Below are 23,456 nucleotides of genomic sequence, written 5' to 3' on the forward strand. Positions count from 1 at the left end.
TGGCAGGAGGTGCAGGACATCGATCTGTTGGAGGGAGGTCGGGCATCGGGTCATGAGGAGTATTGAGGTGGTACACAAGACTACTGAGTTGATTCAGCAGGTGCATGACAGGTTGTGGGTCATGCAAAGCCAGCAGAAGAGTTATGCAGACCGGTGGCGTTCAGATCTCAAGTTTCAGGAAGGGTACTTGGTGCTTCTGAAGGTGTCACCTTGGAAAGGTGTCATCCTATTTTGGAAGTGGGGCAAGTTGGGCCCCCAATTTATCGGTCCCTTCAGGATTACCACTTGAGTACGCAAGGTTGCATATCGGCTGCCTGATGAGCTCAGTCAAATCCACAACACCTTCCATGTATCTCAGCTTCGAAAGTGTGTGAACGATGAGTCCACGATTATTTCTTTGGACGATATTCAGGTTGATGATCGATTGAATTATATGGAGAGACCAGTGGGGATTTTAGATCGGAAGATGAAGGACTTGCGCAACAAGGTGGTATCTTTGGTCAAAGTTTAGTGACAGCATCAGAAGGGTTCCAAATGGACGTGGGAACCCGAATCAGAGATGCGGGAGCATTACCCTGAGTTTTTTGCAGCAACAGATTTCGAGGACGAAGTCTAATTCAAATGGGGAGAGTTATAACGTCCGGATCCTTAGATATATTTAAAATAATGAATTTTAGGTTTAAGGCGGTACCACGTCATGGTGAAGGCATCCCATGATGTGGTGAGGGTTGATGTGTCATGGATTTTAAATGAATGCCACAACGATGGATAGGGTTGCTCACCCTCAGCTTTCGAGCAACCCTAATCCCCATTGTTGCTCTCTAAGCTTTTTGTGTTGATTTTTGGAGATTAGAAGAAGAAGGAGGTGACTTCTAGACTTGGATTCAGAAATCAACTGTTCTCTCCATCTTATTGTGCATCTTTTAGACCCTTGTAAGTCCCCAAGTTCCAATCTTTTTGATTATAAAGTGCTAGATATTGTATTTTGTCCCATTTTCTTCTTGATCTTGTTAGATGGGATGGATAGATTTCATTAAGGTTGCAAATTTATGAATCTCTGGATCATTTGAAGTAATTCATATTTTGGATCTAAAGTATGATGGTTGGTGTGTGCCATGCAAAATTTGGTCATAAAATCCTAATTTTTGACCTAAGTTGAGTCCAAGACTTGCATTGGACATGCAAGTCTATAAAACAACAATCTTTAGGATGGTTTTGGTGTTATAAGCTCTTTTGGAGCAAATGAGCTTGTGACTTAAGGGATTAAGTGCTTCTTGATTAAGTCCTTGCCATTTCTTAGCCTTTTTGGATCTAGGACTTGAGATCTTGACCTCTTTGTGGATCTCAAGGGTTAAAGGTGGAAACTTTACCCTTTTGGACGATAGAAATGATCATATATGGACTTTGGAACCTTTGGAATTGGAGGATTCGACATAGCTCATTAGGATGTTTTGGATCCAGTTCCGACGACGTGGCCTAGGATGCCACGACGTAGCGACTGGGGGAATCGTGTCTATTTTGTCGTTTGAATGCCACAACGTGGCCAAGGATGGCCACGACATGGAGGTTCAACATTGGCTGTTGACTTTGACTTTTAACCTTGTTTTGCCTTGGTTTGACTTAGGGGTATTTTGCGTATTTTGAGTTGTAGTATGATTTTTGGTTAGTGTTATTTGAAAAGGTGACCAGTAGCATGGTTTTCGGAGCAGCGTGTTGTTTCAGCTTTTCGTCTGTCTGTGAGGTGAGTCTTCTTACCACCATAAGCGGGTCGAAGGCACCAAGGCCGACCTACTGTATTGTATGAGTAGAATATATGCTATTGTATGATTCTGACTGATGTGATTTCATGATTTATGTATGAAGCTAATATGGGCTCGAAGTCATTATGGACTTGGGGTTGATACGGGCCTGGGGGTTGATACGTACCTGACACAGCCTCATGTTGTTATGTTATATGTATGTTGTATGTGGTATTTTGGGAAGCTCACTAAGCTTTGTGCTTACAATTATGTTTGTGGTTGCAGGTACTTTCGGGACAATAAGGAAAGGTCTGGCTTGATCGCAACGCATCCACCCATGTTCCGTATTTTCTTATGATATGGATTTGTACTCTGACGATTACACTTTTTCTTTGACATACAATGTTTGAGTTTGTTATGAACACTTGATGGTTTTGACTAAATTAAAAATGAAAATTGTATCCATGTTTTTGGGACGCTACATTTATGCTTGCATGTATTGTTGTGTTTATGATATTTTAGTGAAATCACTATGTTTTAGCTTACAGTTGTGGATTAAACATTTTTCAGGTACTTCAAAGGACAGGGGGAAGGCGAAGGCGTGACTGTACACCTACATCAATAGCTTTCATGTTTTTGAGATTTCGTGTTGCTCATTGATACTTTAATTTTGGGATGTTGACTTATGAAACAATGGTTTTTATGGATGTTTGGTTTTTTGAAAATGTTTTCATCTTACTAAAAATTTGAAAATTTTATTATGAAAAAATGGGATGTTACAATTTGTGTGCCTATAGTGATGTTGATTCAAATAACCATCCTAATGATCGCTAGTCCACCATTATGTTTTTGTATTTTCTTGAAGATTTATTGATCTCATGAAATAGTAAGAAATAAGAGATTGACTGTCATTTCAATCGCCATCGTCTAAAACTTGGAACAATCTCACTACCATATGTTCTATTAACATTGTAGATTGCATATATTTTCACAAAGGCCTAATCACCATCTAGATTTCACTTATTGTCTGACAAATTCTCAATTTTTATTACTATCACATTATGAGTAGACGGAGCAGGTTTGTAGCGGATCAACCTTGATCCAAACCTATTAAGCAATTTTTGAATGTTGATCCAAACGCGACTTGTACTTCGCAGGTTTTTGAATATTTAAACTCACACCCTTATCCATCGGATCAACGGATTTTCAACCATTTTACCCAACCCATTTACTATATTAAGATTAGTCTATAATTATTCATTACAACACATATGATTGTAGAATTTTAGAAAATAAATCTAATTGTGGAATGTTGATTCCAGAAAACCCTTCTACGAAACAAGATATTGTGAAACCTTTTGTTCGTGTTCTTGGTTATCGACTGTGATTGTAATACTAATTTCACATATTTATTTGTATTAGGAGTCGAATGAATCGAACCATTAAGAACTATGAAGTAGAAGTGGAACGATTGAACTCATCAATTCCTATATATAACAATGCATCAATGATAAATGTATAACTTATAAATAATAAATTTATATTTTAAAATTTTAGATGGGACAAGTCATAAATGGATCAAATCGATAGTGATTTATACCAACCCTTTTAATAAAAGGGTTAATAGATACGGGTTTTTAACGGGTAAACGAATCATAGAATATGATCCAAAACTCATTAAATTTGCATGGGTTTTGAGCGGATCAATGTCAAAACCCGCTCCGTTGCCAAGTATAATTATGAGTTTGAGAAGGATGTTAGAATAATAAAAGATATTGCACGATTTTTGTAAACTTTTATTTAGCAATTTAACTAGTTTAACCCTAAATAGTTTTTCTATTTGTATTTGCTTCTTATTATATAATTCACATTTTATCTTGTTATCATGTAGTTTGTTCTATTTTTACTACATGTATATGATAACTATATATACATCTTTATTCCCTTTCGCCTTATATAGATAACACGCACAAGCTTAAGAATATTAACGGCTCAAAATGATCGACCATAGACTTTCAACTATATTACCCCATCTCTTTTAAGTACACTTTTGCTCCTCATCAAACATTGAGTAGCATGGCATCTGCACTTTCTTTACCAACCATTGTTTCACCTCATGTTTCCAAAAATGTGAAAGACCAACAAAATAGCTAAACATCTACACATGAATCGAAAGTCCATGTCTATTCATCCCCTTACTAGAGTCTATCGCATGACATTCTTCTATTGGTGTAGACATTGTTCATCCATTATCATTCTATACATAAAACTTGATTTCAAATGCATAAAATCACTTTAAAAGGTAATTAAAAAACCGGTGGAAACTGATAACCTACACTTGTGTTTGATTACACTCGGAGTAATTTGTAAAAATAAGCTAAGTAAATTGACAGTGTTTTTGCGTTTGGAGTTTGGAAGATCAATAATACGAAAACAAATCCTAAGGTATATTTATACAAAGAAATAAAAGAAAATATGAGAATGAATAAAATTAGAAACTTGCTGAGAGTACAAGGACCAATACTGCACTTCATTGATTTCCAAAGCATTTAATTGTGTGTCACATATAAATTATAAAACCCTCGTTGATTCCCCCAAACCCTAACGAACGCCCTTTTCAAATCGCAGCGACTTGAGGCGGAGAGAAGAGAAAACTAGCAACCATGGCGAAATCAATGAGATCGAAGAAAGAAAAGAGATTGAGGGCCATTAGAAGAGAGATGGTCGAGCCGTTGTACGAGAAGAAAGAAGAAGCAAAATACGCCGCTCTTGAAGCTGCACTCAACGCACCAAAACTCCCTGTTCGTACTCGGCCGGACGAATCAACCTCTATGGATGCCGCCGCCGTCACCACCACGACCTCCAACGCCGATATGGGTACTTCTTCCTTCTTCACCTACTTTCTGTATGCTTAATTATTCGAATTTGCTTTCTGTCCATCTTTGTAATCATGGATTATCAATTTCTTCGACAATAGATAAAACTGCTGTATCAATGGATGTTTTTTTACATTAATCTTTGTTGTCTATACTTGTATGTGATTTAGCAGATGTGGAGATGGATGAAGGCAAGCAAAGTACAAAATCCTTGAAACCAATTGGTAGGAGGATGAAAAAGAAATTGAAGCTGAGCAAAAAGAAGTATCGTGGTAAGGGAAAGATAAGGAAGAAGAATGTTTAGTGAAAAAACATGTTATCACAATTCACAATTCCAAATACTTTATCAGTTATGACAAATCACTGATAGTTTGTCCTTACTTTGAACCACAAGCGGGAGATTAGTAGAAATCTTTACATTAGTTGAGTTTTGTTGTATGAATATTTTTTTTCTATGGCTCATGATCTTGATAATTTGTTTATCTTGTTATCACACTCTTATTTTTTTTCCTGCAAACTACTTATGGAATTGGTTAGGGTTAGTGGAGGTAAAATGCTTTGTGAGTTGTGTCTATTAAGTCAAAAAACCTAGCTAGATTAAGCCCTTGATTGGTGTGAAGAAGATAGCTTATTTTTTTTACCTTATAGCAATTTGTTATTTGGTGATTTCCATAAAAAGTAGCACATCATAGCTTGCATGTATAACATAACATTAGGTTTGGGATTGCTAATTTAACTAATAGACAAGTTCAAAAATAAAAATGGTAATGTGATTTGCATTTTTTTTTTGGTTTTGGTCTAAAGAGGGCAGCTTATTTAAACTTATGACTTTTTAACTTATAACTTATTTGATATAGTAAGGTATAGGTTATTTATCGTTTTTTGACTTATTAGAGGTTACCAACAACTATAAGTTGTTTTTTATTTTTACCCAAATAATTTGTTGGCTTATATCGGAATCAAACTGATAAAAAGTCAAAAAAACTTATTTTTTAAGCTTTGCCAAACACGGCTAAAACCTAATTTTTTGGTTTGATAGTTCTTTTGAGTTAGGTTTGTATATTTGGTCTTTTTTAAAATTAAAATGACTATAATAGTCTTGATGTATTTATTTTATATTTTTTTTTTAAAAACTTAATACTTATTGTCATTTTCAAATTAAAATGACTCTCTCTCTCTCTCTCTCTCTCTCTCTCTCTATATATATATATATATATATATATATATATATATATATATATATATATATATATATATATATATATATATATATATATATATATATATATATATATAGTTAGGTTCATGTGAGACGGTCTAATTTTATGAGACCATGAGACACATTTTTTTTTTATTTTTTTAATTTTTTTTAGTTAATTCAAGTTCCGAAAATAATAATTAAAAAAGAATTTTTTGATTTTTCCATTTTTATTAAAATTATTTTTAAAATATGTACAGTGTAATACTCTATTTAGAATATTTTACGTATTTTTAAAAAAAAATAGAATTTTATTTATTTATTTATTTTTTTTTTAATTTTTTTTAGTTAATTCAAGTTCCGAAAATAATATTTAAAAAAAGAATTTTTAGATTTTTCTATTTATTTTGCATTTTAAAATTATTTTTTTAGAATATGTCAGTTTAATATTCTATTTAGAATATTTCACGTATTTTAAAAAAAAAACGGGATTTTTTTTTATTTTTATTTTTATTATTTTTAGTTAATTCAAGTTCCGAAAATAATATTTAAAAAAAGAATTTTTGGATTTTTCTATTTATTTTGTATTTTAAAATTATTTTTAGATTTGGTCTCACGGTCTCACAAAATTAGAATGGTCTCAAATGATCATAAACCTATATATATATATATATATATATATATATATATATATATATATATATATATATATATATATATATATATACCTAATAAAAGAGTAGCACATTTGCCACATGTCAATAAATTAGAGCTTCACATTAATTATTTGGCACTTGTCATTCTAAGGTTTTTTCTCATTAATTAAATTTCCACTAAATCACTCCTCCATTTTACACATATCAAACACGTCAACAAAAAAATTATTTATAATATCTATTGCCTAATTTATCAAATTATTTTTTTTTATCATAGCTCAATAATTACCTTATAATTTAATTAAAATTATTTTTACCTTTCTAATCCGTTGTGCTTACGGGTTATAAACTAGTATATATATATATATATATATATATATATATATATATATATATATATATATATATATATATATATATATATATATATATATATATATATATGATCAAATGAGAACACCAAAAAGGTTGAGAACGCGAGAACAAAGTATATTCATTTGTGATTCCATGTATTCATTGGTGGAGAAATGATAAATTTTTACGCTTTTAATTTCAATTGAAGAGAAAAATCATATTCATGATGATTGTACGTAAAAATTAATCATTTCTCCACAAATGAATACATGGAATCACAAATGAATATACCTGTTCTCGCGTTCTCAACCTTTTAGGTGTTCTCATTTGATCATATATATATATATATATATATATATATATATATATATATATATATATATATATATATATATATATATATATATATATATATATATATATATATATATATATATATAAATGGTATCAAAGCCAAAAAAAGTTTTTGGGGTGGTTATGCATGATATATTTACTTCAAATTTATTTAGTTTTGGTTTAGTATCCTATAAAAAATTTATAAGTTTTAATAAGCATGATTCAGAGACAAGACCAGTGATTGGTTGGATTAGCGTAAAACGCACAGATAAAGACGTAAGTCGCGGTGCCGGACCACAATCATCGTCGGGACGATTCCCCTCTACTCACCATTATTAAAACAAGTAAGTTTTCTTATAGAATTTTAAAACAAAATTAATTAAATATGAGTAAATTTTCAGGCATACTATCTAAAAAATATATTCCTGGTAAAAATATCAACAATGAACAAGATAATGATGATAATCAAATAAATTTTATTGAAGAAACCGTTAATAACATAGAACAAAGTTTCAATAATTGGACAATACCTAAAACTAATATTAATACAATATATAGAATATGAACTTTTGATTATTTTCAAGGTTATTCTATTAAAATGACAGAACAAACTTTGTCTATTGGTCAAAACCAACAAAATTTACATTTGTTATCATCACGATCTATTTTAGAGCATAGAACGAAATATAAATTTTTACATGTCGGTTTAGTCCAAATTGCTATCAAGCCTCTATTTAGAATTGGAATAGATGCCCCTGTTCTTCTTATTCTAAGAGACAAGAGACATAAAGATTTTCAAAATTCTATTTTAGCTATGGCTGAAACGAATATTGCTAACGGACATATTTATTTCAATTGTTATCCAAATTTCTCTGTAGGATTATTTGATAAAAATATTTTAGATACTTTGGTTTTAACTATAGAAACAAAAAATTTAGAATTTAAAGATGATACAAAGCCTTTAGCAATAATTTATCGTGTTTGTTACAAAACTATGACAACTACACTTGAACCAAAAACACGTTTATCAAGTCCTAGAAATGAAACAATTATTTTTGAAGCAAATACTAACCATACCAAAGTTCATACACCGAAAAGATTAAAATGGTCTGATATAACTCAATCATGTAATTGGAACTTACAAAATGTTATTGATCCAAAACCATTAGACTCTTCAAAACAAATCTCAAATATTATTGAATATAATGATGGTTCTGTAGATATAAATTTTTCTTCCTTAAATATTTCATCATCCAGATTATCAACTTCTTTTATCATAGAAACAGGCTCTTCAAAATCTTCATTATTAAAGTCGAGATCTTTAAAACTAAAAACTGTTGACTATACTAATTCTATTCCCAAACCATTATATCAAGATGATCAAAATAGTGAAAATAGTCTTCCTAGTCCTACTAAATCAGATTTTATTGATGCACTTCAAAATTTTAAACAACAATTATGAGTTCTAAAATACAAATTAATTGTTCACAAAATAATAAGCTTTGGGCTAATATGTTAAAAAGGCATTGGAAGATAAATTCTAATATATGCAAAACCATTCAACATTTAGAACAAACTATAACTCATGAAAATTATAATTTATACAAAATACCTCCATATACTAATAAATATAATAAACAAATAGAAAAAATTTCTAGGCTAAAGATAGGCATAAAAAAATACGAAAAATCAAGAAGTCATAATTTAGAATCGATAAAGCATATTTCTTCAATCCTAACAAAAACAATCTGTTAAAATGAATTTCTCAAATTTAGAATATCAAGTTGATTTTGATTACTTAAAAGATATTGAATATTATAAAGATTATAACCATAAAAAAAGAGTTTGGCATGAAGAAAATTTTTCATACAACTTAAGATTTCTCCATTTAGGCCTTTGGGAAGATTATGTTTTATCAAATAAAATTCATTCTCCTTTTTTTCAATGGTTTGAATTAATTTATGCCCCTAAACATAAAATAAACTACCCATTTAAAAATGATTCTATCACTCCTATTTTTGAGAAAAAAAATATAAAGATATTATTTCTAATAAAGAAATTATTGCTAATTTTCCACCAAAAGGAGAAATTATTATTAACGATATGTTTATTGCAACTCCTTTAGTTCAAGCCCCAAACCAATTAACTACTGAAAAGGGTCTTCAAAAAATTATTTACCAAAATAATTATGCAAATGAAACCTTATCTAGTATTACCGAGCATTTAGTTAAAATTGAAGAAAAAATTTTCAAAGATAAAAACGTTAACAAGCATGATATGGCAAGCACTAGTAATTTAAGTTTTGTTCATTGCCAAATCGATGGTAATTTTAATCTAGGAAATACAGATTTAATTAACGAATTAGAAAAAAGACTTTCAAAACTTCATATCTCAAACACTAATAATATTAATACTCTTACGAATGAAGAATCTGAAAATAGTGATATTAATAGTGAAACAAATTTTGAAACTCTTGCTCAACAATTTGATACAAATGATGACATTAATCAACTCACTAATGACTTTTCAAAACTTAATAAAATTCATCAATCAAAGCAAAGCACTTTCGGAAAAAATCCAAAACCAACCATAAGAAATTATTGGAATAGACCCTCTCTTCCAGATGTTCAACTTGAAGAACGAACTTTTCAATTTGATCGTTCTCAATATGATGGTAATTCTGTTTATGAATGGGATATTGATGGTCATTCTGAACATCAAATTATGAATATTGTTCAAGAAATGACTATGGCTGCTAATGCTTATAAAGCTCATAATAATACTCAACTCCAAATTGTTAATATTATTACTTCCGGTTTTACTGGCAGTCTTAAAGGCTGGTGGGATTTCTATATTTCACAAGAAGAAAAAGATTATATTTTATCTACTACGAAAACTATTATAAAACAAGAAAATAATCAACAAATACAAACGTTTGAAGATGATATGGTTAACACTTTAATTTTTGCTATTATCAAAAACTTTGTAGGAGATCCTACTACTTTTCAAGAAAAAACTTCAGAAATTTTAATGAATTTACATTGTAGAAAACTTACTGATTTTAGATGGTATAAAGATAATTATCTTGTTAAAGTTTTTTCAAGACCTGATTGTAAAGAGTCCTATTGGAAAGAACGTTTTATTGCTGGCCTTCCAAAACTCTTTGCGGAAAGAGTTAGACAAAAATTAAGAGAAAATTTTAATAATACCATCCCTTATCAAAATTTACTTATGGAGATTTAATAAACTATATTAATAAAGAGGGATTAGCAGTTTGTGCTGATCTTAGGTTTAAAGAAAAACTCAAAAAAGATAGAATTAACAGTAAAAATGAATTGGGAAATTTTTGCCAACAATATGGTTATCAGCCCTTGAATGGTCCGTCTACTTCAAAATCTAAAGTATTTAAGAAAAGATCTTCAAAATATTTCAGGAAAAAGAAATATAATCTTCCAGAAAATTATAAAAAGGGCAAATATTATGCTTCAAAATCTAAAAAACCTTATAGACTAAATTATAAAAAATCTAAAAGAAAATCAAAAGATATTATTATTTGTCATAAATGTGGGCGTAATGGTCATACAGCTAATAATTGTTATGCTAAGAAAAAAATAAATGAGTTAAATGTCTCTGAAGACTTGAAAGAACAAATAAGAAAAATTATTTTAAATACTGATTCAGATTCCGATGAAAGTATTTCTACTTTCAAACAAATGATTTAAATATTCTCGAAAATACTACTTCAAGTTCTGAAGATTCTGATATTTGCGAATGTATTGGTAAATGTCACTGTAACAATTTAATCAATGTAATTACTAGTAGCTCCATTAATGTTCTTTCACAAGATGATAAAGATCTTTTAAACTCTCTTGATTCTATAAAAGATAAAAATATCCAAGAATTGCTAATAAAACAGATGCTTAATAAAACTAATAACATAACTCCTGCTAATAATGAAAATTTTAATTTAAAAAATATATACGAAAGATTTACTAAAGCAAAACCAATTTCTATGCAAGAACTTCAAGAAGAATTAAAAATAGTAAAACAAGAAATAAAAGAAATAAAAAAATAAAATTTTTATTTTAGAAAAGGAAAAACCTTCTACTTTTAAAAACAAAAATATAGAAATTAATAACGAAGAAGAAAATAAAATTGAAAATGTAACTATTGGTAAACTTATAAATAATCAAGTTTCTCAAAAATGGAACACTCAAATTGCTTTAGTCAAGGATAATTTTAAAATCAACTTAACTGCTTTAATTGATAGTGGTGCTGATATGAATTGTATTCAAGAAGGAATTTTTCCTACACAATTTTATGAAAAAACTACATCTAGACTTATTGGTGCCGGAGGTACAAAATTAATTGTAAATTATAAAGTTTCTGATGTTCATATTTGTAATGACCAAGATTACTGTTATAAAACTCACCTAATTTTAGTAAAAGATCTCTCTTCTCCTTCAATTCTAGGAATGCCTTTTATTACAAAACTATATCCTTTTATGGTTCATGATGATGGTATAAGAACCAATGTTTTTGGAAAGGAAATTATATTTAAGTTTTGTGAACCTCCTCTATATTCAACGATTAATGTCCTTAATTATAAAACGCAACAAGCCAAATATCTTATTAACGAAATAAATAATGTGCGAATAACTAATCAATTAAATGATAATAATATTCAAAATAAAAGAACAGGTTTAAAATTAAAATTTGAAAAAAATGTTTGTTCTAATACTCCTAATGCCTTTTGGAATAGAAAGCAACATATTGTAAAACTACCATATATAAAAATTTTTAATGAAAAGGATATTCCTTCAAAATCTAGAGCCATTCACATGAATAATGAATTAGAAAGTCATTGTAAAAATGAAATTCAGGATTTAATAAATAAAAAACTCATAAGACCTTCTAAATCACCATGGTCTTGTTCGGTATTTTATGTCATGAATGCCGCAGAATTAGAAAGAGGATCACCAAGATTAGTTATCAATTATAAACCTTTAAACAAAGTTTTAGAATAGATTCGTTATCCTATTCCTAATAAACGAAATTTGCTAAAAAAGTTTTATGATTCAAAAATATTTTCAAAGTTTGATATGAAATCAGGATTTTGGCAAATACAACTTCATGAAGAAGATAGATACAAAACTGGTTTTAATGTTCCCTTTGGGCATTTTGAATGGAATGTAATGCCTTTTGGATTAAAAAATGCTCCTTCTGAATTCCAAAATATTATGAATGATATCATAACTCCCATAAGTAGTTTTGCTATTGCTTATATTGACGATGTCCTAATTTTTTCAAAATCAATTGATCAACATTTTAAACATTTAAATCAATTTCATGACTTAATGGTTTAGTTGTCTCTGCAGCAAAAATGCATTTATTTAAAAATGAAATTCGTTTTTTAGGACATGATATTGTCAAAAACACTATTAGACCTATTACAAGGAGCTTGCAATTTTCCACTAAATTTCCTGATGAAATTAAAGATAAAAAACAACTTCAAAGATTTTTAGGATGCTTAAGTTATATCCATGATTTTTTCAAAGATTTAGGGATCATATGTAAACCACTTTATAATCGATTAAAAGACAATCCTGAACCATGGAATCAAAAACATACAGATATAATTAAATATATAAAACAAAAGGTCCCTACTTTGCTATGTTTAAATTTAACTCATCCCGATGCCAAAATCATAGTTGAAACCGATGCTAGTGATATTGGATTCGGAGGAATTTTAAAACAAAAATTTGTTAACTCAACTGAAGAGCAATTGGTTCGATATTACTCTGGTGCATGGAATGATACACAGAAAAACTATTCTACTGTCAAAAAAGAAATTTTAAGCATTGTTTTATGTATTAAGAAATTTGAAGATGATTTATTTATGAAAAGTTTTTTTTATTAAGAATAGATTGTCAATCTGCAAAAACTATTTTGGAAAAAGATGTAAAAAATATTATTTCCAAGCAAATTTTTGCTCGTTGGCAAGCCCTCTTAGGTAACTTTGATTTCGAAATAGAATTTATAAAAGGAGAAAATAATTCGCTTCCTGACTTTCTTTCTCGAGAATTTTTGCAGGGAAAATGAGTTCGTCGTCCTCTTCCAAACATGATGACAAGAAGCCAATCTCTCAAAATCTTGTTCCAGTCTCTCAAAAGCTAGTTCCATTTCAAAATCAAAATCGTTTTTCTTCTTTAACTCCTACTTCTAAGAATTCACAGCTTTATTCTAATATCCTTCAGTCAAAGCTTGTTACTCCAAAAGTTACTTCAACCGACACAATAAGCCCTTTTGCAAAATCCATAACTGCTCAAACTCAAAAATCTGTTACTCCTAGCCCTTCTACAAAAACTCCTTATGTTCTTAATCCAAATTTCCTAAGAGTTCAAATTCTTGAAGATTTTCAAATCCATAAGTTACACCAAGGTTTTCATGTTCTCACAAATCATCTCTTTGGACAAGGGAAAACCTTTTATGTTGGTTCGTATAAAACCCGAGAATATTATCAAGCTATTCTGCAAGAATCTGGTTCAGTCAATTTTGTTCATCGTTCTAATTCTAAAGAGGGAAACATTGATTTTAGCAAAGCTCATATTATCAAAATCATTTCTCCAGAAAGTTGGGTTCCAAACCTTCACTCTGAAAAACCTCTTATAAGTTATCCTGCTTATCCCAGATTTTCTTACTATGATTATCAAGACGCCTGGACTAAGGCATTCTTTATTCGGAATTTTTCACATTCATGGTTTATCTTCTTTGATTTGGACTTCAATTGTGAATACCCAAGATGGTTTATCAATTGATACAAATATATGGGTATTCTTCCAAATTGTTTGCCAAAAGAAATTTACGCTGGATATCTCAAATTTAAAGAATTGTTTATTCAACAAATTCCAGAATTTGAATACATGTTACAATTCACCATGATATTTAAAGTTGCATGGATAATGTCTTGGACTTTTCATTATCAAGAAGCAAAGGATTCCTCTCCTCCTTGGCTTAATCGTCAATTTCGCTCAAAATGGTGGGATAAAATGAAGATTTCTCAAGCCAGTGAACAAGCAGTAATTAAACATTATCAAGAAATATATATTCAAAAACTAGAAGTTGAAGCCACTTTTATCAACAGTCTTCCCAAAAGTGATGTGGATTTAATTGCAAGAATTAAAGATGCTGCTACCTCTTCCCCTGAAGAACTTCAAAAATTACTTCAAGAAATTCGCCAAACTCCATCAGTTTCTGACGATTCTCCAAAATCTATAAAGAATGATTTATTTGAAGACGCTCAAGACCCTTTTTGATGACCCTTATGAAGAATAAGAAATCATTATCCATAAATTTGATGTAATACTTTAAATGTAGGATATTTCGTTTCTTCTATTATCAAAATTTTGTTTTTCAAATACGTATGCATGTATACTATGATGGTATTCATGTATTTATGTATAAAACAATTTTTATCAAAATTATTATCAAATCTATAATCAATGATGATATGAAGACAAAAAACTTTAGAAGATGCTCTATAATGGCTTGCTTTATCAAAAGAAGATGGTCATTGATTACAAACGATAATTGTTTTAAAAGATGAATGACAACCACTTTCAAGGACAACCACTTACAAGTAATTATTTCTATTGATTGGTCATGGGTTCTTACGGTGAAAAATATCACTACATGATTTCAAGACTTTGAAGACTCGAAGATGATTATAAATAGAGACTATCCTTTAGTTGAAGACACAAGAAAAAAATTCATTCTCTAAAAAATGTTCATCTCATGTCTAAAAAATCTCCAAGAGTCTCCCTTTCTACTAGTAGATGTTCAAAGTCTTTAGATTTTCAAATAATTCTTTCTCCAGAAGTATGTACTGATTGTAATTCAAGCCTAATTCAAGAAGGTATTATCTAAAATATTTTATCGTTGTGTTGTTTTTATTTCTCTATGATAATTTCCTTTCGAGTTATTCTAACTATTAATTCTACAAGATTTGAAATTTTTGTTAAAATAATACTCGTTTTTAATAATCAAATTCATGCTTAAATCATTTAATTATGTCTAACAAAATCTTGATGAATTGTATTCCTAATAGAAATATTCTTTTAAAAATACAGCAAATCCAAGAATCTATAAATAACTCTGAGCAAAATCTTAAAGATTCTTATAAAACTACTAATCAAGGTACAAATTTAAACAATAATCATATTCATGATGTTAGACGGTTCATAAGAGCAAGTATAAAAATTCGAAACAAGCAGATACGTTATCTAAAAACAAAACTATTTGTTTTCTAAATGACCAAATTATCTCTACTCTAATTAAAAATATAAAATGAATTATCTCTACTCTAATTAAAAATATTATATATATATATATATATATATATATATATATATATATATATATATATATATATATATATATATATATATAGGAAAAGTGAATATATCCTTAAGGGTATATAAGCTTAGGTATCCAAACACATCATAATACATCGTTTTGTTTGATATATTCATTATAATGTTCTTAAACTTCAACCCTTAACTTGATTTACTTTCAAAATTTTCCAAATTTCACTATTATCTTTCTCTTATATCACCTGTATTTGCCGAACATCTACTAGGCTATACATATTGTACTTGAAAATGAAAATTATGTAAGAGGAACATAAATGTGTAATTTATAAAAATCATGAAAGTAAATCAAGTTAGAAGTTAAATTATAAGAACATTGGACAATTAGAATGTATTATATGATACAAAACGACGTAGTATAATGAGTATGGGTACCTAAGTTTATATACCCTTAAGGGTATATTCACTTTTCCCTACCTATATATATATATATATATATATATATATATATATATATATATATATATATATATATATATATATATAGTGTACTCGTACGATGCAGTGGATGGTGAATGTGAGAGATGATGAATGATTTCTGAACGGTGTTGAATGAGGGTCGGTGAATAATTTCTAGACGACAATTTGTTTCATTTCTTTAGACGCGTAAATCAATCCGGAAGCAAACATGAACCAAAAATTGAATAAACCATAAACTAAGAACCGAAAACAGGATCGAATACCACTATTCGATTCCAACCGGTTTGTTTCGTCTTTTATTTGCTTTAAATTATTATCTTTTTAAACCTCACTTACTATAATTTTAATTTAACATTTATTTTAAATATGGTTGTTTTCATATAAATCTTTTTTACTTTACAACATTAATTTTCTTAAAAGTTTCATATTACTATTAACATACTCCCTCTGTCCCAAAATTATTGTCCACGTTTGACTTTTGAAGTCTTTTCATATCAACTTTGACTATAAATAGCTTTATTTATGTTGTATAATTTTTTATGAAACTTATAACAATGAAGATACATTTAAAAAACAATCTATTTATAAATCTTGCATAAAAATTTATATAACAAAAAGTAAATTATTTAAGGTCAAAGTTGAACAAAAAAGACTTAAAAAGTCAAACGTGGACAATAATTTTGGAACGGAGGGAGTATTAAATAATATAACAATGGACGGTAAAAGTTAGATGCATTTAAGAATGCTTTGGCTCCAACTACCAAGAAGAAAAAAATATGCTAAGTCCAATCCCGTTGCTTACGGTCGCTGCAAGGCCATCAAATATTTGGTCTTATTTTTCATCCAACAAAAAATGTTAACATCATATTCACCAAAGAAGAGATATAAGGTTAGAATCAACCAAATAATAACATTATTACTATTGGTTTTTTTAAAAGTATATACTTTGAATAATCTATCATTATAATGGGAATTTTGTTTTGTATTCACACCGATATATTTGGGTAGAGGTAGATTCTCAAAGTTTGATGTTGTAATCAAAATACAAGAAAGTTTGATGCTATAATAGAAAATAAATTAAAATAAATTGTCATTTCTCCCATTAACCATTTTACAAATCATGAAATCAATGTAACTAAGTTTATACAATTCTGATACTATCTAAAATAACAATAATGTGCCCTAAATGTCAATGTTTTTCAACCAACACCTAACATGTATGGACATCTCTAGTCTATTTGCACCATCCCGAATCCAAAACTGATCACATTAAAACAAGATGAACCATCGCATGTGTAGTACATAAAAGGTTTTCTTAGCATAATGTGAACACAGGTGCACCCTGAAGCAGAAAAAAATGTCAAATAAACGGTTCAAACATGCATTAAATCAAAATGAAGTGTAAAAAGGTTTAATGTACAAATAGGGCTAGACACATAGGGGTAAGCACAAAGCTTGCATTTTGCAAGCAATGTGGCATTCGAAATCACCAGTTATGTCTTGAAACACAATATAGCCATATTGCAAAGAAATTCCACTCCAAATTAGAATAAGTTGGATTAGCCTCACCTTGGATGCATAATCATATTGATCCAACTTCATGCATAACTTGTGGAAATTCATTTTAAGATAAGCCTAGATGAAATAGTGCATAAAATTAAACGTTAAAGAATAATCACATTGCTCAAAAATCCATTTTACCTATATAATAATGATGATTGCATTGCCTGTAAATAACAATCACATTACTCAAAAGTTCTAAGCTTTTACCAGCCATAGATTAATTGAAACTGTAAACAACCATGATAGGTTACCAAGCCAGAGCCACATGTGTTCATCCCATATTCACATAAGGTTATCTAATTCATTATTAACATGCTCTTGTATGCCTAAAGCCATTGTACTTTAATCGGAAATTTGTCAATTCTTTTTATTACAACTTTATACTTTCAAACAACTATTAGAACATTGCATTTAAAAAAATCTACCTTCACATTCCAGAATTCAAAAATATTGGTCTGCGAACCTATATAATGGAATCAGATTACCATCCTTCATAGTTTTCTTAATATTCTTCAAATGGTTGGCTGCCAAAACAATATCAGTTTGTAATTAATCCGTAATCAAATTGAGTAAATTATAGGATTAATTAAAGTAATTATTTCAATGTAAAAGTGAAATGATGTAATATAACAACTTTGTAACATTAGCAAGCCATTTAAATTGTATAACGATAAAAACACTGTCACACCCCCGAACCGGGAAGGCAAAAATGTCCAGGGGCGGATAACTTCGTGTACAGTATCATAACAATTGAATATGAATGAAACATAGCAACCAAACATCATACATTGGAAATACACACTTACATAATTTACATATTGAACTTATTCATCAGTTACACAAAAGGTAAGAAAAATAAAATTTCTTGAAGTTGCACCACTTGATCACCTAGTCGAACTTACTACTTGTTACTGGATCCCTGAGAATACAAGTCGTTTTGAAAAGCGTCAACTAAAAAGTTGGTGAGTTCATAAGCAGTTTTGTATAAAAATGGTTTTTGTACTTGTTTAGAATAATTTTCATAGTGCTTTCAGAAATCCAATATTTTCTAAAAGGAAATGGTTTGAAATATTTGTGTTTGATCTTATATTAATGCATGTGTGTTAATGTTTACGAAAATAGAAAGAGAATGATTTCCAGACAACCCGATGTTGTCTGCGATAGATAATGCTGAAATCTCAACCCCCGTGGTTGAGTACCAGTACGTATAGATTACCGTTTTATCCAAAAAGAAAATAGAATAGTTTCCCGTTTTATCCAAAAAGAAAATAGAATGGTTTCCCGTTTTATCTAAAAAGAAAATAGAATGGTTTCCCGTAAATCTTATAACGTTAATTCCTCTAAGTAAGCCGTTATAACCATATTAAATAATGACAATTTCGCATGTCTTGACATCTTTGGGACGCCGACGGAACAAGGTATGGTTTGTCACCCTAGACTGGCCTAGTCTAACTGTAGCGAACAGCTCAGGTGTGGGGTGTCATCCCCTTATAAATCGATACACAAACTCACGCTCTCTCTCTAGGAGACTCTGATTATAAGTACAGGCTACGTTTGCACCCTCATATGGTGCCAAACGAAACGTCTCACTAGATCCTTAATCAAAGTTTACGTGGAAAAAGAAGAAAAACAATAAAACGCATTCCCGGGCCCAATGAACCATGTAAGTGAACCACTTAGGCATCGCTAAACATGTAAGTCATTTGAAGGCCCAATAGGAATGAGATTATATAACATGAGCCCAAAATATATGTAAAAGGACCACTAAGGCCCATTTCACTTGTTAGGTATTTAGAGGCCCAAACAACATGCAAATAGAATCCAAGGTTCGTCGCACATGTTAATGAGTCAATGACGCCCAATAAACATATAAATAGTATTCAGGACCTATCAAACATTTTAATGGGTTACTAAGGCCCAATAAACAAGAAAATAACCTTATTAGCCAGTTTGTTATTATATTACTAATTTTAGCTCGATTATTTACTAAATTGATATAAAAATCCCACTTGTTGTAAAAATGACTTTCTTGGCCCAATAAACGACAAATTTTCAATTAAGGCCCAATTTTAGTAAAAATAACACTTTAGTCCCCCTTTTGTTCAAAACTTGTATTTATGGCTAGTTTTTGGTAAGAAAACATTTTTAACCCATTTTTATCAAAAATATCATTTTTGGCTTGATTTTTGTGAAAATACATATTTTTTTTGGTTTTTGACTTTTCTGACCCGGTTGTTGGAAAATTTGTAGAAAATCATTGTAAGTTGAAATTTGGATCCGTAAACTCTGGAAGTTTGGAAATATTTTATATTTTGTTCACAATTTTTCTCATAATTTTTAATGGCCTCAAACAAGTGTGAAATTGCTCATCTTCACAGGCTGGTCCGAGATTATTTCAAATATGATAGGTAGTTTTGTAAAATTCGCCAAAAATTGTAGAAAAATCGTATGAAAACGTGAGAGTAGTCATTTTAAAGGTAATAACCTGAATTGTTTTTGCACGTAAAACAGTTTTGAAAAATATTACTGTCACACCCCAAAACCACGAACGGCGGAAACGTTCAGGGGTGGAGGACGTCATGTACAGTATCACAACAGTGTAATATAATAAACAAGCAACAACATCATCCATTGCATTATAAGTAAAGTTTTAATACATGTGTGTTCTTTCATTGTAATAAGACACCAAAAATATACAATCAAAATAAAAGACGAGACTTGTCTGCTCCGTCTTCTCAAAACCTGGCCATCGTACCTGTCTACTGTTGACCTGAGAATACAAGTTATTTTGAAAGAGAGTATCAGCTTTAAAGCTGGTGAATTCATAAGTATTTAAGTGTCATTGTCTTGCTTACTAAAATCTGTTTTAAAAGTCATGCAAACCTTTAAATGAGAATGTTGATGTAAGTATGAAAAGCCCTAGAAAATCCCTTATTTTCTATCAGTTTGAGATGTAGTCTTCTACCAAGACCCGAATGTTTTGTTATGACAATGTAGTCTTCTGCCAAGACCCGAATGTTTTGTTATGATAATGTAGTCTTCTACCAAGACCCGAATGTTTTGTAAGTAAAATGATAGTTTTTCCTTTAATTGTTTAGTACTAAAGTACTTAGTCTAACTCATCGTTTATGTGAAAGTATCACAAAATAAAGTAAACAGGAAAATGTACTACTGTAAGTGTTATCCCGAGGTACTAGGGCTAACACGACGTATATAACCTAATGAACATCCGAAGATTGTCCAATTGTCCTCTGTAGCAGCAGCAGGGCGGAGGAAGGGTTAGTCCCTGGAAAGGTACTCCTAGTATAAGTAATAACCGTAGGCATCCGTAGATGTTCATCACCCACTGTTGCTAACAGATGGGTTCCGGAATGGTTAGTCCTGTCCGTATATCTCGAGGTACTAGGGATAGGGGCCCGTCTAGGTATCCCGAGGTACTAGGGATAGGGTCCTGTCTAGATATCCCGAGGTACTAGGGATATGCAGGAAGATTTACATAGAAGGTACTAATAAATCATCCTCGCAATTCGAGATACAAGTAGTCATATTAATATGCACAGGTAAATGTATCTACGTAAAGGTACTCATGTAATGTGTTCATGTAAGCGTGTTCATGTATCATGTAAGTATATGTAAGCGTACTCATGTATCATGTACTCAAATGTAAATGTACTCATGTATCAGGTAATGTACTGGTATAGACTCATGAATGAACTGACTCCTGTGTGATTCCTTGTAATAGGAATTATGTTCGATATCTACAAATCATCCCTATGATAATTTACTGAAAGTAATTGGTTGTTCAAGTAGGTTTATACACTCTTACTACTCAAGGGTGTGGGAAACTAAATGAAAGGTGTAAACTATAACATCAATACATATATAAGAATACAAGTGTATATGCATAGTTTAGTTTAAGAATGTAAAATGGTTTTGTAAGACATCTTATGGGTTTTGAACAATAATTAACAATGACTTGATGCCATTTTAATAACCATTTCAAAAGTAAAACATTTGATAACAACGTATTTTTAAGATTTAAAACCATTTCATGCATCACATTTTGTAGTATGTGAAATCTGTTAAATGACAAACACAGTTATAAAATACATATCAATGATTTAATAACATGTTTGTTTCTACTTGTATCCCCCCCATTAAAGCATTTAAAATCATTTAAAACATTGATTAGGGGTATGAACTCACCTGTAGTTGGTGATTGGGATGAACTGAACGGTATAGGATTGCTAGGTGTCAAGCGTGGACTTGTGCACACACTACGATCCTAATGAACATATAATCACACATATATGCACTCAAGTAGTCTCAAATTACTAATTGATAATGTTAAGACATCCTAGACATAATAAACACTTTATATAGGTGTTTTAAGCCCTAAGGATTGCATCTAAGCTATTGTGGGACAAGGCACTTGTGTTTAGGGTTCCAAAGGACCCCATATATGAGTTTACTCCCCATATACCATCACACATGGAGTTTACGGTTGTAAACTCTTGAGTTTACGGCCGTAAACTCCCAACCATGGGGGTATTGTGTGTTTTGAAGTCCCAAATGATTCCTAGAATTATTCCAACTTGGTGGTTAAGTCCTTGGAAGGGTTTAAGGCCTAGAAACACTCCTTAGAGGAGGTTACGGCCCCAAGGCCATTTCCTTTGGATTTTATGGCCGTAAACTCCCTTGGAATGGTGTTTTTGTTGTTTTCAAGTCTCTTGTATATGAAGGATAGGTTCTAGACATTTGTTTAAAGCTAATGAGGACTCTAGGCACACTTTGGTGCCCTTGTTTGGTGTTTACGGCCTAGGAGCATTACCAAGGCCATAAACTCACTTCAAGAGGTGATTTTGATGTGGTTTTGTCCTTCAATTAAGTGGGAAACAATTCCATGTAAAGGCCTAGGGCTTTAGGTGTCTTAAAAGCACCCTTTGGTCCATTTCAATGGAGTTTACGGCCTAAGATACACTTGGGCCGTGAACTCCCATGTGTTTGTGTTCTTTGATTGTTTTCTTGTCCTTAATACACCTACAAATGAGTCTAAGACAGTAGCATAACACAAGGAACAATCTAGGCTCGGTTTCGGGAGTTTACCGCCCAAGAACACCTTGGGGAGTAAACTCCTAAATCTAGTGATTTAGCCTTCTAAATCATGTTATTAACACATATAAAGCTTTCTAACACTACTAGAAAGAGGTACTCACGATTTGGGATAAAAACCCGAAGATCCGTGAGAGAGAAAATGGCTTTTCTCTAGTTGGAAATGTGAATAATGAATGAATTTGGTTCAGAAATCTATTTATAGTCCTGAGATATTTTTGGCAGAAAATATTTTTTATTCCTGAAATGATCTCTAATATAATAGAGTGTTGGAATAACAGTGTTGCACAAAACCCTAGTGCACCCACTCTCCTGATATTTCCTGAAGTGTAAACCCTGAATTACTCAAACTTACGCGAAAAGTCTGAAAATTAACTGTGACTGCTATAACTTCTATTGAAGTGATATAGTTTGTACAAAATGGAAATTTCGGGTTGTCACATCATCCCCCGTTAGAAGGAATTTCGTCCTGAAATTAGAATTTAAGCAATTAAGAAGTTACAAATAACTAAGCGAAAAGGTGAGGGTATTTCAGTTTCATTTGATCCTCACATTCCCAAGTGAATTCGGTCCACGCTTTGCGTTCCAGCGCACCTTCACTATCGGGATACGGCTCTGCTTTGTTTGCTTAACCTCTCGGTCTATGATCTCTACTGGTTCCTCCACGAAGTTGAGGCTCTCGTTGATCTTGATCTCGTCGAGTGGAATAACATGAGTCTCGTCGGATAGACACTTTTTCAAGTTCGAGACGTGGACGGTGGGATGTACGTTAC

General features: G+C 30.8%; 1 protein-coding gene across 2 annotated transcripts; it reads left to right on the forward strand.

The window, feature by feature from the left end:
• The first annotated feature begins 4,318 nt into the window (after positions 1–4,318).
• On the forward strand, positions 4,319–5,097 carry LOC111909526 (uncharacterized). Of its 2 annotated transcripts, none has more exons than XM_023905332.3 (2): positions 4,319–4,616; positions 4,786–5,097. In XM_023905332.3, exons 1-2 carry the CDS (start codon positions 4,403–4,405, stop codon positions 4,917–4,919), a joined length of 348 nt encoding a protein of 115 aa, XP_023761100.1. In that variant the 5' UTR covers positions 4,319–4,402; the 3' UTR covers positions 4,920–5,097. The 2 variants fall into 2 exon arrangements, with proteins under 2 accessions (XP_023761100.1, XP_023761101.1); XM_023905333.3 differs by having other exon boundaries at positions 4,324–4,616; positions 4,789–5,097.
• Positions 5,098–23,456: the final 18,359 nt, after the last annotated feature.

Source organism: Lactuca sativa, chromosome 3 (genome assembly GCF_002870075.4).
Source record: "Lactuca sativa cultivar Salinas chromosome 3, Lsat_Salinas_v11, whole genome shotgun sequence".
NCBI classification, from domain to species: domain Eukaryota; kingdom Viridiplantae; phylum Streptophyta; class Magnoliopsida; order Asterales; family Asteraceae; genus Lactuca; species Lactuca sativa.